This window comes from Raphanus sativus, chromosome 6, assembly GCF_000801105.2.
Source record: "Raphanus sativus cultivar WK10039 chromosome 6, ASM80110v3, whole genome shotgun sequence".
NCBI lineage: Eukaryota > Viridiplantae > Streptophyta > Magnoliopsida > Brassicales > Brassicaceae > Raphanus > Raphanus sativus.
Window position 1 is genome coordinate 41,760,342 of NC_079516.1, and position 14,844 is coordinate 41,775,185.

General features: G+C 34.3%; 2 protein-coding genes across 3 annotated transcripts; both read right to left on the minus strand.

The window, feature by feature from the left end:
* Positions 1–860: 860 nt before the first annotated feature.
* Positions 861–4,957, minus strand: LOC108807270 (probable fatty acyl-CoA reductase 5). The gene is made up of 10 exons (XM_018579536.2): positions 4,478–4,957; positions 3,965–4,068; positions 3,632–3,837; positions 3,457–3,557; positions 3,155–3,350; positions 2,902–3,063; positions 1,990–2,071; positions 1,592–1,861; positions 1,294–1,421; positions 861–1,205 (listed from the first exon to the last, which is right to left on the minus strand). Exons 1-10 carry the CDS (start codon positions 4,554–4,556, stop codon positions 1,040–1,042), a joined length of 1,494 nt encoding a protein of 497 aa, XP_018435038.1. The 5' UTR covers positions 4,557–4,957; the 3' UTR covers positions 861–1,039.
* Positions 4,958–10,224: 5,267 nt separating this feature from the next.
* On the minus strand, positions 10,225–14,582 carry LOC108813174 (protein HIRA). 2 transcript variants are annotated; one of them, XM_018585647.2, is made up of 10 exons: positions 14,219–14,582; positions 13,847–14,122; positions 13,513–13,764; positions 13,037–13,425; positions 11,931–12,948; positions 11,628–11,838; positions 11,312–11,552; positions 11,090–11,212; positions 10,836–10,950; positions 10,225–10,752 (listed from the first exon to the last, which is right to left on the minus strand). In XM_018585647.2, exons 1-10 carry the CDS (start codon positions 14,327–14,329, stop codon positions 10,408–10,410), a joined length of 3,081 nt encoding a protein of 1,026 aa, XP_018441149.1. In that variant the 5' UTR covers positions 14,330–14,582; the 3' UTR covers positions 10,225–10,407. The 2 variants fall into 2 exon arrangements, with proteins under 2 accessions (XP_018441149.1, XP_018441150.1); XM_018585648.2 differs by lacking the exon at positions 14,219–14,582 and having other exon boundaries at positions 13,513–13,767; positions 13,847–13,988.
* Positions 14,583–14,844: the final 262 nt, after the last annotated feature.

Sequence of the window (14,844 nt, forward strand, 5' to 3'; positions counted from 1 at the left end):
ATTATTTCTTTGTTTGATACTGCATCGATTATTTCCATGTTTGATATTGTTATTAACCACCGGTTTTCTAATTCTAAAAATATTAATTTTGACAACAATCATTATCATTTAGAACGATTTTGAAAAATATAAATATATTTTAAACAAATTTCCAACTTATGATCACCGAATTTGTCTTATCATTTAGAAAAAATCACAATATTAAAAATACCGGGTTACAAACCGGTAATTCGTTCAACCGCAGGTCCGAATCGGGTTTCAAAACACCGATCAAAACTATAAAACTGTTATATTGATTTATATTTAAAATACCTAATTCAAAATTAAAAACCTAAAAATACATGTACAGTATAGTTTTAGCCGAACATAAACCCAGATATAAAACATATATATATATGAGACGGGTTATATAAATGCATATACAAAACGGATTATATAAAATTTTCACCAAACATAAACCCGCGTTTTGAAAGCGCGGGTCAAAATCTAGTACATTATGTTATGAAAACATATTCAAAGTATGTATTATTGTCTTCCTGTTCAATTTTTTATATAAATACTCTTTAAGTAACTAATAGTTAGATAGGAATTATGTTTACCATATTGTTGGTCTATTATTCATGTTTACTTTACTAAAAATACATTAAATACATTATCAGTAATATCTTATTCATTAAGAGGCAAACAACTAGTATACTTTTGTTATATATATATATATATATTTTTTTTTTGTTATATATATATATCCCGAAGGCGACTCTAGAAGGGCTAACTGATAATGCATACCTTAATATCATATTTGTTGAAAAATGATAATATCATCCTTTTTTTTCGGTAATCATGTTAAAAATATATCATACTTATTGGAATTACGAGATCAGTATTGTCAAATAAGTAGCACACTAGTTCCATTGCAAAAAAAAACAACATAAATTTTAATTCAAAAGAAGTACGATTGTGTACAAATAAATTATAGTTCTTGATCACGAGTAGCTCTTTTATTGGTGTTTCATGAAGAGTTCAGTAAACTGCGCGGTTTTTATTTCTTGAGTACGTGTGTAATGAGGCCAGGAATATGTACACTTGTGAGGTAGTCTCCCCAATTAATGCCTTTTGGGTCAAAATCAAACATCGATCCCTTTGAATTTTTGGTCTCATCTTCCTTTTGACTGGCGCATAAGCTCTTAGTATTTCTATCCTCGAATCTGAAAAAATTATTGTGTAATAAATTTAAAATAGAACAATGTAAAATAGCTATAAACGTCACAACACACAATTGAAGTTAATACGTACATGCCCTTGAAGAGTACGTAAGGCTCGTAAAGCTCTACCAATCTCATTACCATATTGATTTTGCGATTCTTGTCTCCGTATTTATCTCCGCTCCTCCAGGGATATATTATGTCAATTAATTTCAACAACTGATTTAAAAAAAGAAAAAGAAAAAAAGAGAGAAATATTAACTATACATCAATATACACAATGCATAAATAATATCTCTATAAAAACTAAATGATATCGCGAAACGTAAAACAAGATGTTAGTGTTTCATAATGCTTTTAAAAAAATTAAAATTATATGATATTAGTACCTGTAAAGGTAGTCTGAAACGTAGGGTCATGTAGAGGCTGAACAAAGCCATATTTGATATAAGCCTCACTTTTGAGACGGCTATGGGCGAGCCACTGCGACTACGCAAAGGGTTTTTGGTAAAGTAACGAACGGAAATCTCATGAATCTCTCCAAATGTCACTGGGTTCTGGTGCGATGAACCAACATGGTACACCATGTGAACCCCTGAACCTCCAGCATGTGTAGCTGTAGCCGTGATCATCGCGTTTGCCACCATATCCACTGGTATCTGTCAACAACATTTTCCATATTACATCAAATTTACATCAAAATTTGGAGCTAGCTTGATCTCATTTTGTTAAATATAAAAATTAGAATAGATAAATAATTATGGACATGTCTAGTTAGAGACTTTACCATATCGCAAACTGAGTTCACATCGACAAGAAAACACTTGAGCACTCCCTTTCCGTATGCAACAATCACACTGTCTACAGTTCTACAGTATTCAGAGATTATTACTAATGTGAATACTTGTAATACGTAAAGATACAAAAATCTAAACATGCTGATTGGTAAGCCTGAATGTTAGGTTTGGGTAGATTCTTATTGGTTCCACGCCTCTCGGATGGATGAATTTTGGATCAATATATGAGCATGATTAATAGGAATTCTTATGGTAGGGTTCTTAGCGGAATATAAGAAACCGTCTTTTAACTTTTAACTAAAAAAACTAAGAACCGGTTCTTAAGTATCTACACCCATTAATCATGTTCAAAGTAGATCAGTCTTGTCTGGATCGGTTCTTATCCAAATGTTTGATACCAATAAAAATCCAAAATCTCTCAAATCTCATTCTGTTTCATGTTTTTTTTTCCATCTTAAATCTCGAAATTTTACCCAAAATAAATAACCAAATTAACCGGAAATTTAATAATATGCTCTTTATTCCATGAACCTAAAAAATAAAATAATTTTAGATCCTTAAATTATTACAAATGCAATTTTAACCCCTGAATTGATCTCATCTTTACTATATCCAAGTTTCATAGTACCTATAAATATTACAGAACTGAAATTGACAAATAAAATTTCACTACAACTAAATAATAATAAAAATAGATTTCAATTGGGTCATATCAATTCTTATTGGATCCATATTTTTTTGGATAGAAAGTTTTATACCCATATCTGTATCTATATAGTTTTGCTTTGATTTTTTGTCGGTTCGGAATTTTGGGTCCGGTTAAAAGGTCTATTATGGACCAACGGCATGTTGGTTTTATCTTCTGAAATCAAGATTCAGATCCCAATGGACAAGAAAGCTACCTTAACCCTTCGATCCAACCAGGAAATGGTTCAGAATGAGTGCTGGTGATCATCGTGGGACGGATGATGACAAGAGGAAGACTTTCTCTATGGTTACCAATAAGCATCTCTCCCATTGATTTGGTGAAAACATATGTGTTTGGCCATCCATAAAGCTTTGCCCTAATCATCAACATACTTACGAAATTATATTTCATCAATCAAATCTGATAATTAATTACGAAGGACTTTTTTGATCATCAACAACACTCACCTTTCCATTCCAAGTTCTTTCATCGAGAGAGTAATGTCTTCATCTGAACAATCTTGTTCATGGAGTTCTTTTAATTTTCTCTTCATCAGCTCCATTTCAAAGTTAATATCCAATTGATGACCATCGTCGTTACGAATCTCTTCCATTGCGAATGGTCTTTCACTTAGGAGACCCGACTTTTCTCCACAAACATAAGCTAAAGAAACATAGACGACTATAAGTTTCAAAAACCATATCACAGAATATAAACATTGAAATCATTTCCTTAAAGAAAACTAGATGAATAAACGTAAAACACTCACCCGTTGAGACATGGAGAAGCAATTGTGCTTTAACACATTTTTTGGCGAAGTTAAGGACATTGAGAGCTCCAAATGTGTTGATTCCAAGCCCAATATCATATCTTTTTCATATGCAACATAAAATAACACAATTTATATCTGACTTTAAAAAGTATAAATGTCTTGTAGCTAGTACCTTTCGTCAAAGTTTGTTGTGGCTGCAACATTTACAACAATATCAATTTCTTTTTGCATACGTTCTCTGAGATTGGAGTCCTTCACGCCAAAATTATCGGTCGAGATATCACCTGCTACCGGGACCACTTTTTCAGACAACAATGTATTTAAATTCTCTTCGCCAATATTCTCTCTCAGCACCTTGAAAAGATCTTTCTCAAACACCTGTGAATGTATATATCATGCAACAAATAAGATTAATAAACATCAAGATATGAACCCACTCCTTTCATATACGAATATTTGTTCGTTCACATATTATGTAGTGAATTAGGTTTTCTTAATATATCACCTCTGCTCGTAAGCGTTTCATCGCGGCTTCATTGTCGGATGCTCTCACCACCAGGTACAGCTTCCTCACATTTGGTTGTACTCTCAGAATTTTTTCGACAAAAACTAATAAAATTAATGATAATTAATAATACTGTATCAGGTGATAATAGTTAGCTACTCCATTTCATATATGGATACTACCTGAAATGGTTATGTATAAACTAAATGCACATACTTATCCGGATAGTATTATACTTATACAAAGTGTTATATACATATATATATATATACACACACATATGTAGTAAAAAATATTTCCAGAGAAAAAGGACTAAAAATTAATCGGTATTCTGAAGGAAATATTGAAGGAGATAATATGTGCCAATCTTGATTTGTTTTTTTCCCACTTTTTTGGATAAAAGAGTTTTTCTTCTCCCAAATTTCAAACTAATTCATTAGTCACTCTTAATGCATCTTAGACTAAGTTGATGAGAATTAACCATAAGCAAACAGAAAAATTAAAGAAACATACCCTTGGCAAGGAAACCGGTAGCGCCGGTGACAAGAATAGTCTTGTTTTGAAGAAATTGAACACGATTGAATTCCATCATTTGGGAGAGTAAATCAGAAATGACGAATAAGTCTTGTGACAGAAACCTTTTGGAGGGCAGGATTATTTATAGCAGTAGATTACGTGAGAAAGACAATAAAGCCCTCCACTTACATTGCTTTACTAAAACCTAGTCAAGATGTAGAAATAAGAAAACCACTAATCGTCCAAAGTCCTTTAACCTTATGAAAACATAGAAAATAACATATTTAAGATATTTGGCCAAATTTTGCTTAAGTCTAGGGAGTGGTCTCGTTTTGTTCTAAAATGAATTACTAGTTCAAACAAAGTCCTCTCAACTTCCAACAAAAAAAAAACAATTCCAATGCAAAAAAAAAAGTAAGAAAATTGAATAAGTATAATCGTAAAGAAATTGATAACATCTTATCTAACTTTTCCGAGGTGGTTAGTATGTATTAGGATGTAGTTTAATTTATAGAAATAAAATATTTACATCATAAACCGATAAATAGATGGGCTAAAGAAGAAGCTTCCAAACAAAAATTATTGATAGCCACCTGGTGTTTAGCTCTTTGACTGAAATTAGAAATACTGTTGCATTTTTGTCGAATGCTGTGAGAAACAAAGGTTCATCAAAGTTTTGGTTAACTTGTTTGAAAACTACTAAAGCGTTTTTAGTAGTACTATAAAGATTTTGGTTTCTTTGTACTTTAAATTTAAACTTTTTAGTACAAAAAAATAAAATAAAACAGCTGATTTTGAATCTGGAAGAATTATAGGTTTTTTACTCGATAGAAATTTCCAATACTAACAAAAGACTTGTTTGAAAAGGAACACTATGTATTTGTTAAGTACATATATAAGAAACTAATTACTTCTTTGGCTTCGATTAGTGACCTTTTTGAATGACTGGAAAAAGTAAAATAAAAGTAAAACACAATAATTTATTGAGGTACACTTAAGGAATTGAATAAATAAAAAATATGAATTTTTCATTTTGTTTCTTATCAGTTAGAAAAAATCTTATCAAAACTGGAGAAAACCTTTTTCATAAATTTATTTATTCACGAAGAATTAAAAGAAATAGTATAGGGCCCGTCTGTCAATAATTTAAATAATTTGACTAAAAATTCACAACCTAATTGGTATATAAAACTTAAGGAAGAAAAAAAATCATCATAACTTTTTCTATAATATAGTCACCAATTGGAGTTCAATATTATTTACTCATTAGTCAGTTACTTTATACTACGAACTAAAAGCATTTGATAATCATTTGAAAAATATAAGCATTTATAGTTCGTTGTTTTCTTAAGTCTTTAAAAATATAATAACATTTTAAATTAGATTTATTAATGGTATATTAATTAGACGAGACTTTATTTTTTTTACATTCACTTAATTTAGTTTGCAGAAATAACAAAAAAGATATTATATATCCAATGTATCTTGATATGTTCAGTTTATACACCAGTTGCAATATCATTTGATTTTGCTAATATAGATGTTACAGTATCTAGTTAGTTAAAAATAATACAACTTATCTCATATAAAAATAAATATTCATTATAATGTTTCAATACTATCTCTTATTCTTGTTGAATCTCATTTCATTTTAGTTATGTGTTTCTATAGATTGGATGTGTAATCATGAAAAATTGCTTAAGAAATTTAACAAAATGATTGACATATAATAAATTAATTTTTAATTACAAAATGATTGTCACATAATCAAGATTAGTTGAAATCAAAATGAGAATAATTGATATAATTAAAAAATCATAACGAATATTTCTCTTATATGAGATAACGTTTTATTATTTTGTAAATTTTGGTTAATTTTATTAAAAATTTATAATTTATAGATGACTGTATTTTTGAAAAAAAAATTCTAAAATGATTGTTTTGTTTTTTCTTAAATAGAATAAAGTTATTGTATATGTGGAATTATCGTTAATTAAAACTAGTAGAATTTACTACAAACGATTTTCGTCAAAAATAAAATAAAATATATGATAAAATTTTTGAAAGTGTACATATATATTTGCATGGTGATATAATTAATATATACATTGAATACAACATAATATATTGAGTATGAAATAACTCTTTTCATATATTTTGGAGTACAGAGTATAGAGTATATTTTAGTCTGTTTTCAACAAAAAGGAAAAAACTCTTATAGAGTATATAAATATAAACATATTAAATATATCACCCTACAAAACTTCTTTTTTTTTTGAAGATTTCGCCCACATTCTTAGAAGCTGGGGATGCGTATTTATTGTTTTCTTACACATATTCGTATATCATATTTAATTTGAATATTCTAATGAATGTAGGTAGATCTGCAAATAGTAGATATTATAGGTCAACAATATAGGCCAATATTTAACAATAACATTACAAGAACTAAAATGTTACACGTTAGAAGTATGATTTATATATATGTGTGTATGGTGGACTAAAGAACATGTTTTTTTTTTAAAATACTAAAGAACATGTTCTTATTTATTCTTTCGCAAATGTGATGTAAGCTTGAAAGGTGTGCCATATCGTTTTCGTACGCAATCAAAGATGGCCTTTTGATTTATCAAATTGATACTCCATTAGTTGCATATTTTGTGGGTGTCAGTTCATTCAACTTCGATTTTCTTTAGCTGAATATCAAAAACATTGAGTGTTCCAAAACAATTTGTTGTTCACATTGATGGATAATTACTAAATTAGTTCGTAGAATTTTAGTTGAGTCAAGTTTTGATGACAAAATATATTTATTAAATGAATGTAAACTTTTAGATATATACATTTACATTTGGTTTTAGCAAAGTAGAAAAAGAAATCAAGATCATAAACTTTATCAATAGTTTCGCAGAAATGTAGATATACTTCAACTGAAAAGGTTGTTTTTATGTTTTTTTTTTGAACTAAAGGTTGTTTTTATGTTTACTCGGACCTCTTATAGTTAATTCAACGGTGGTGCTTGGTAAATGAATATTACGTAGTATAGACTTTAAATAAAACAAGGAAAAGTGAAGAAAAAACTAAGCCTGCCAAGACGCAAATCTTTATAGTTATGGTAATTTATGATAATCTGCACGTAATTGCTTTTGTCGATCTTTTCTTCTGCTTGGAAGATTATTGTATTTTTTTGTTAACTCCTTGTTTGTAGGCGGAGCGGAGTGCGTGGAGCCATTTTAGTCTTAAAAGACCAATTTATTATCTCAACAAGTCACTGAAAACGGTACGCTTCTCCAAAAATCTGTCCAAAATCCAATTCGGCCCCCGAACTCGTTTCCTAATAATGTCCATAATTTGGCCCCCAAACTTGTTAGACCAAAGCAATACCCTTTTTTGAATAGTCTATTGACTTAAAAATTTGGTCAAAAAATTATAATTTGTATAATGAATAAATAGACGAAGAATACATCAATTGTAGAGAAGAGAGAGAAGTTAGATCTGCTTTTGGATCCGGCGTCCGGCCGGCGCGTGAGCGTCCGTGCCGGCGCCGGAGTCCTAGTTTTTCTGTCGATGTTGTTCTCCTTTGCTCATTCTTCATAGTCTTGGCAACGAGCGCCTTATCCGAGCTCTGTTTCTGCCTCCATCTCTAACGGTGGAGCGGTGGTGGAGTAATGACGTTCTCGTCTGAAGGTTCCGGTGAAGAAGAAGCGGCTTGCATGTCCAGTTGTGGTGTTCTCTGGGAGGTAGAAGCTTACTCAGGTCCACCGACGCCGGCTCTAACTACCGGGAAGGAAGTCTCCGGTAGATTCGCCTTCGCCGACTTTTGAATTCGGAGAGTGGAGACTACGAGAGCTCTGCGCTGCCGCTTAGGAACCCGGGTTTCTTTGGGTTAAGGTTTTTAGTTTTTTTTTTGTGTCAAGGTCGGCGAGTTTGCCGTCAAGATGGGGTGACGAGAGTTCTCGGTTCGCGTGTCTAGTGTTTGAAGTGTTTCAAAGTCGGAAAAGATCTTCGGTTGTGACTGGAATCTCCGGCGTGATGACAGTGCGGTGAAGAACGGTTATAGGTTATGGGTTCGATTTGGAGGCTTGTCGGTTACAGAGCTCCGGCGAACGAGGATATCGATGGAAGTGCTCTGGCGGCGGCGAGGCGGAATGGTCAAGTCGAGGCGATGACGACATGTGACGCGTTATTGGAGCAGATCTCCACACGTCTGTCGGGTCAGCCTCTTTGACCTGTGATCCGACTCAACGGCGGATCTAGGAAATATTTTTAGTGGGGGCAAATTTTTTTCAAATTTTATTAGTTAGTTTTATATGATATTTTACAAGAATGAGTTTTATATCTTAAACACGTAGAAGAAAAAAAAACTAACAAACACAGCTAAAAAAACCTTTTTATATAACTGAAAGAAGAAAAAAAATGAACCACTAACCAAAAAAACCTGAAATTATTTATTAAAACAAAATTTAACTGAATAACCAGAATAAATGACCAAAATATATTGGAAGGAACTAAGGAAGAGAACGATGAGGTAAAAAAAATACTCCCTCTGTTTCATTATAAATGTCGTTTTAGACTTGTGCACACGGATTAAGAAAGTATTTAATTTTGCATATTTTCAATATAAAAACATCATTACCGATACAATTCAACCAATAGAAAAATAGAATGGAGAATAAAATTAATAAATTTTGCATTGAAACTCTAAAACGACCCTTATTTTGCAACGAAAAAAATTCTCTAAAACGACACTTAATATGAAATAGAGGGAGTATAACACATGGAAAAAGTTAAATCAGAAAAATAAAATAAAGAAAATTAAATAATAAAAACAGTGTAAAATTATGTACGTGGGGATTTGAACATCAGTTTATGTGGGAGCAAAGAGAAGGTTTTAGCCTACAATGCTGCAGGTATATGATTATTCTAGTGAGAGTAAATTTTGTTGTAATTTTTTGTGGGGGCAGTTGCACCCATCCTGGTCCAAGTAGATTCGCCCATGATCCGACTGGGTCGTGCGGATCCTGAGTGGGCCGAGGGTCCGTTTAGTTTTTTTTTCTTGTTGTCTGTAGTAGTTTGGGTTTTAGCCCTCTTTTGGTGTAATTGGGCTTCGGCCTTGTCTGGGTTTGGCCCTTTTCTAATTAAAATATTTTGACGGAAAAAATGAATAAATAGGACATCAGTGTCACCTAAGCTTGAACTTGCTAATTTGTCATGTGATATAGCATTCTCGAGCAAAACTAACCAATCTCTTCCAATTTTTTTGTTTGTTTTAGTTTGCCGCATTTGATTTTTGAATACAAAAGTGACTGTCAATGAAACCTTGCAGGTCTATATTTTGAAATTGAATCGTTATGTAAATCATATCACAATGTTTGATGAATGTTTGAAAATAAAATAATACAGAAAATTTGTTTGCAATATAAAATTATAAAAAATTCATACATATAAACAATGTAACAATATAGAACATTTCTTATAGTATGATAACCGTATGGAAAATTTATATGTTAACAATATCGAATATTTCTGATATAAAATTATAAAAGAACATTTTATATTATAATGATAACCATGTTAAATGAGATCTTTGATTTAACATAATTTCTAAAACTATACTTCTTATATTTTTATCACCGAAATTTTCAACAAAATATAACATAATTTCAACAATTATAACTTATTATAACCATGTTATATTTTGTTGAAAACATTGTCAACAAAAAAAAGAAAGATTTTAGAAGAAATTGGCTTTAAAACAATAACTTAATAGGTTGGTACAAAATATTGTTAATTTTGAGAAATAAAAACAATAATCTAGAAAAGCTTTACTCAAATGTAAATGAAGCGATTCAATATCCCTGTGTTACATCTCAACATCAATTTTTTAACAACAGCTATAGTTGATATACAAGAAACAGTGAGAAGTTTCAAGCACCCGGGTCTCTTAAATTCTGGTCGTGCCTTTCCTGGGCTTCAGAGCCCTGTTTCTCACACATCACACCCGTCTCCAAAGAAACCTGTTTGTCATTGTCTATTGTCAAAGGAGTTGTAGCTGTCACTGCTGGAGGATCAGAATCCATTTGATCCAGTGAAGATGGGACTCCACTACAGTTTATGGTTGGTTCCGACCCCTTAGTTGCAGCTTCTGCTACTTCTGTGTTTTCGTATTCAGATAACAGATCCATAAACTCACTGAGTAGACGCTGCACCTTCCTGTTTGAGGCCATTGCAGGAAGAATATCGTTTCTCAATAGTTTATGCTTCTTCACCCCCTGGAAATATAAAAAGGATAAGTGTTTTTAAGTGATTTGGAAAAAGGTTAATAATCTTTGACCAAGTGAAGATAATTACTTACCAGAACATATGGATCCCAAGACAAGTTTGTGTCTGAGGTTGTTGCTTCAGCCATACCAGTAGGAGGTCCAAGAAAGCTCTCGCACACTTCTCTTAGTCTTGACTCGTCTGCCTCTCTATAGACAAAAAAAGACAACACACCTCAGTAAAGAGAGAGAGAAAGAGAGAGAGAGAGAGAGAGTTAAGAATCACAAACCAAAGAAAACCCAAAATCTACACAAGAGTTTATATGAGAAAAAGGGCAGCAGACCTTACCTAGCTAGAAACCTAACATAGGCGAGGAGGCAGTGGCGGTACTCGTTAGGAGACTCCAACGCAAGAGAGGATGCAAATTGAGATTCCAAATGTGCACGTGTTTGCACTCCATCATCAGCTATCCTGCAAACATAGAAATAAATAAGACTCGGAAAATTCGGAATAATGTGGATCCGTCTCAGGTCCGACACTATTTTAGGGAAAGGAAGACAAAAGATCAACCTGTTCCATCCTGGCTTTCTAGCCATGTACTTTCTCACATCAACCTGCAAGCCAGCAAGCTCTCCGCATGGAGCTGAGCCCAAACTCCAGGAGCTACTGAAATTCGAGGCAGGGAAGCAGTCGTCAGCCACTCTCAGCCAGCACATTAGACTCGTATCGAAGAGGAATGCATGTCGTGTGGCTAGAACAACAAGTGGAGAACCAGACTTCGATAATTTCACAGATATGACTTTTATCGTACCTTCAAAAAACGTAACAGTGTGTATCAGCAGCCCAGCTTGTATATTATTAGAAAGAAGACATCAATGAGCAATACCTTGTACGGTGGACGATAAATTGGTATCGGAAGAAACCAAAGATGATAAAGAGTCATGGAGGATGCATTTCCTATTGAATAGATCCCACATGTATAACGATCCTTTTCTCGTGACAAGCAGCAGTTTCCAGCTATCGTCACAATCTATGAATGTTGCAGCAGATCCCATCATCATTGTAGGCATCGCACGCCTTCCACATTTTGTGTAAACCTTCACACAAATAAGTTAGAAACACTCTCAAAAGGTCCCAATAAAACTATATATTCAGCAAAAAAAAGAGAGTATTATTATTCTTATTATACCTGGAGGCTTCCATCTTCGCACCCAACGGCCCAAAAGTTTGGATTGCCAGCCAAAACTGTGACACTCCCCATAATCCGATCAGACCAAAGAGTTTCACCTGATCTTTTGCAAATAACCTCTGTTTCCTTGACGGTAGATGTACTTACTACACCAACAGTGTCCAACGCGTACTCCTTTGGACAAGCTTCTAAGCAAACAGGGGCGGTGGCTTCTTCCCCTTGTTTCCAGTCAAACACCCTTATCAACAGACCTGTGCTAGAGGCAGAAGATCCCTTTACACCTACAGATTGCTCAACATTTAAAACTCCATCTCTAGGAGAGGCTCCAGGAACCTTCTCGATAACAAGGCTCTCAGAAATGGTAGCACGAGCTGTATTCCTTGGACGCTCGTTGTTAATGATCGCTATCTCTTTCGCGGTGGATGAGTCCTTGATGCTAGTCCCCGCAGGAAGGTCCCTACTACCTATCTTACTAGGAGGAGCAGGAGAGGGAGCTGGCGGAAAATTACTGGAATGCTCGTTAATGGAGATATTGTTCTCCTGCTGGGGAACTCCTACGGCTTCAGGGATGATCCTCTTTCTTCCATCAGGCCTTCTATACACTTTCTGATTCACGGGATTAGATACCCGATTTGGAGTTGAAGCTTTACTCAATGTATCAGCCTCTTCTGTCTTATTCTGATCATTACCATCGACCTGGGAGGAGGACTTACGTTTCTTTGCAGCACTCTCCGCGTTTGCAGAGGGTGGTGGTTTCGTTGTTGTCACCTGGTTTTCTTGAACATCTGAAGACGCCCTCTTACTACCGGCTAGCTTTGTGGAGACTGTTTCGAGTAATAACTGAGCTGGGCTCTCCACTAAGTTTGCTTGCCGGCCTCTTACATCCCCATAACGATTCTTCTTCAATTCGTCAAGCTCAGTATCTGTTAGCCTGACACCAAGTTCTTTTGGTTCAAAGTGAATCATCGCCACTGTTCCGTCTAAGGAACATGCAAAAAGTGAATATCCGTCTGGACTCCTGTAATATTTTCCCCAAAAAGAATCTAAGATTTACATATATTGAAAAACCAAACCCATTATGAAGATATAATAGCTTTTCCATTTACCAAGATAGATCGACAACACTTTGGCCAAAGAAATGCTTAGCGACGAAAAGAGGGCGGGGACTTGCAGTTGTCCACACGGTTATAGTGCGGTCTTGGCTCCCTATTGCAATAACGTTGTACGGCTGAAGATCTTTGCCCACTGATTTGGAACTCCCATTGCTCATCACAGCTCGTTGGGCACCGCTAGAAGTGGTGGTTCTCTTAAACATTGAATGATTGAACTTCACAACAACGATCGGAGCATTATGACCTAAGAAGTCAAATGATTCAGACCATTCCCCTCTTTCTAAAACCGGAGCAGAATGCCTCGGCTTCTGAAACCCGTGAGTGGTGGTTATGAAGTGGCCACAAGGAGACCACCCAAGTCGCCTGAAAAATGTGGTTCCCAGCTAGAAAGAACAGAAAAAAATGTCGTTACCGCATCCTTATATAAATTTGCTTACACAAAAAGAAGAAGAAGAAGGAGTTGCAATTACCGATTTTTCCCAGTGACCAAGAGTTCTGTGAGCCATGCTCCAATCGGTAGTTCGCCAAATAATGACAGATTTGTCATCAGATTGGCTAGCGAGAAAGGAGCCGACAGGATCCCAGGTAACACCTTTGACCAAGCTCATGTGACCCCTGAGAACAGTAGTGCAAATGCCAGTGCGCATGTTCCATATATGGACGGTGTTGTCCAAGCTCCCACTTGCCAGCATTGAATCATCTGGTGACCAATTGATATCCACCTACTTTTAAGCATACCACTCAGTTAAATTATATATAATATAATTAAGTTAAAGAACATAAATGTTTTTTTTTAATAATTACCACATCGGCAGTGTGTCCCCTAAGAGTCATAACAGCTTTCCAGTTCTCGACATCAGGGGCTTCTCCACTACCAAACTCAGTAGTGCCAGAACCAGGCTTCCTCTCGTGAACTTGAATCACATTGTCGTCAGAACCGGACGCCACGTACCTCCCGTGTTTCGCCCACCTCACGCAGTTGACTGACCCAAAGTGATCGCGGAGCGTCGCGAGAAGCCTCTCTTTTGGATCCAGGTTTTGCAATTCCTTGTCCACTGACTTCATGTTCCATATCCTCACCTAATATATATATTATTATTTCATTTATCACAAATTAAAAACTAAGAAGTAACAATTAAGATTCCAAATTCAGTCGAGAGGAAAGAAGAGAGAGACCTTGTGATCACCACCGCCTGTGGCAAAGCGTTCACCGTTTGGTTGAACATCAATGGAGAAAATCTGCTGCAATCCTTCGTGTTTTACCCAAACCGGTTTCTCCGCAATCATCTCTCTCTTTTGCCCCCCAATTAACCAAAAAAACAAAACAGAATATATGTTCTCAAGTCGTTGATACCTAATCTCCCAACACGACGAGAAGCCAGAAGAAAAAATAATCAAGGTTTTAACTTTTCTTCACCATCATCCTGTAGAAAAACCCTAATTTTGAGGAATGGGATTAAAGAGATGAGACAAGAGTGAGAGATAGAGACTTTTGGTGTGTGTTGTGTAAATTGTAATTGATGTGAATGAAAACCCTAACCTTTGGACGAAAAGGGGCAACTCTCCAACTTTCTCTATGTAGTTCTTTTTTTAATCAGTACATAAATAAATAAAAAAGTGATTAATATTGGATTTATTAAAATGTATTTAGTTTTTATATCAAAAGTCAAAAATAAAAAAAATGGTTATATGAATTATTTTTCTTCTAAAGTATTTTATTTGTTATTTGAAAAACATTATAATATTTTAAAATGTAACAAGACACATATATATATATAAGTTATATTATATATCACATAATA

Coding starts and splice junctions, on each gene's coding strand:
- LOC108807270 (XM_018579536.2), bottom strand. CDS start 4,556: ATGATGGAATTCAATCGTGTTCAATTTCTTCAAAACAAGACTATTCTT. Junction 1,862..1,989: donor TGAACTCAGTTTGCGATATG/GTAAAGTCTCTA, acceptor TGTTGTTGACAG/ATACCAGTGGATATGGTGGC. Junction 1,206..1,293: donor TACGTACTCTTCAAGGGCAT/GTACGTATTAAC, acceptor TAATTTTTTCAG/ATTCGAGGATAGAAATACTA.
- LOC108813174 (XM_018585647.2), bottom strand. CDS start 14,329: ATGATTGCGGAGAAACCGGTTTGGGTAAAACACGAAGGATTGCAGCAG. Junction 12,949..13,036: donor AGTGTTGTCGATCTATCTTG/GTAAATGGAAAA, acceptor AAAATATTACAG/GAGTCCAGACGGATATTCAC. Junction 11,213..11,311: donor AGAAAGCCAGGATGGAACAG/GTTGATCTTTTG, acceptor CTATGTTTGCAG/GATAGCTGATGATGGAGTGC.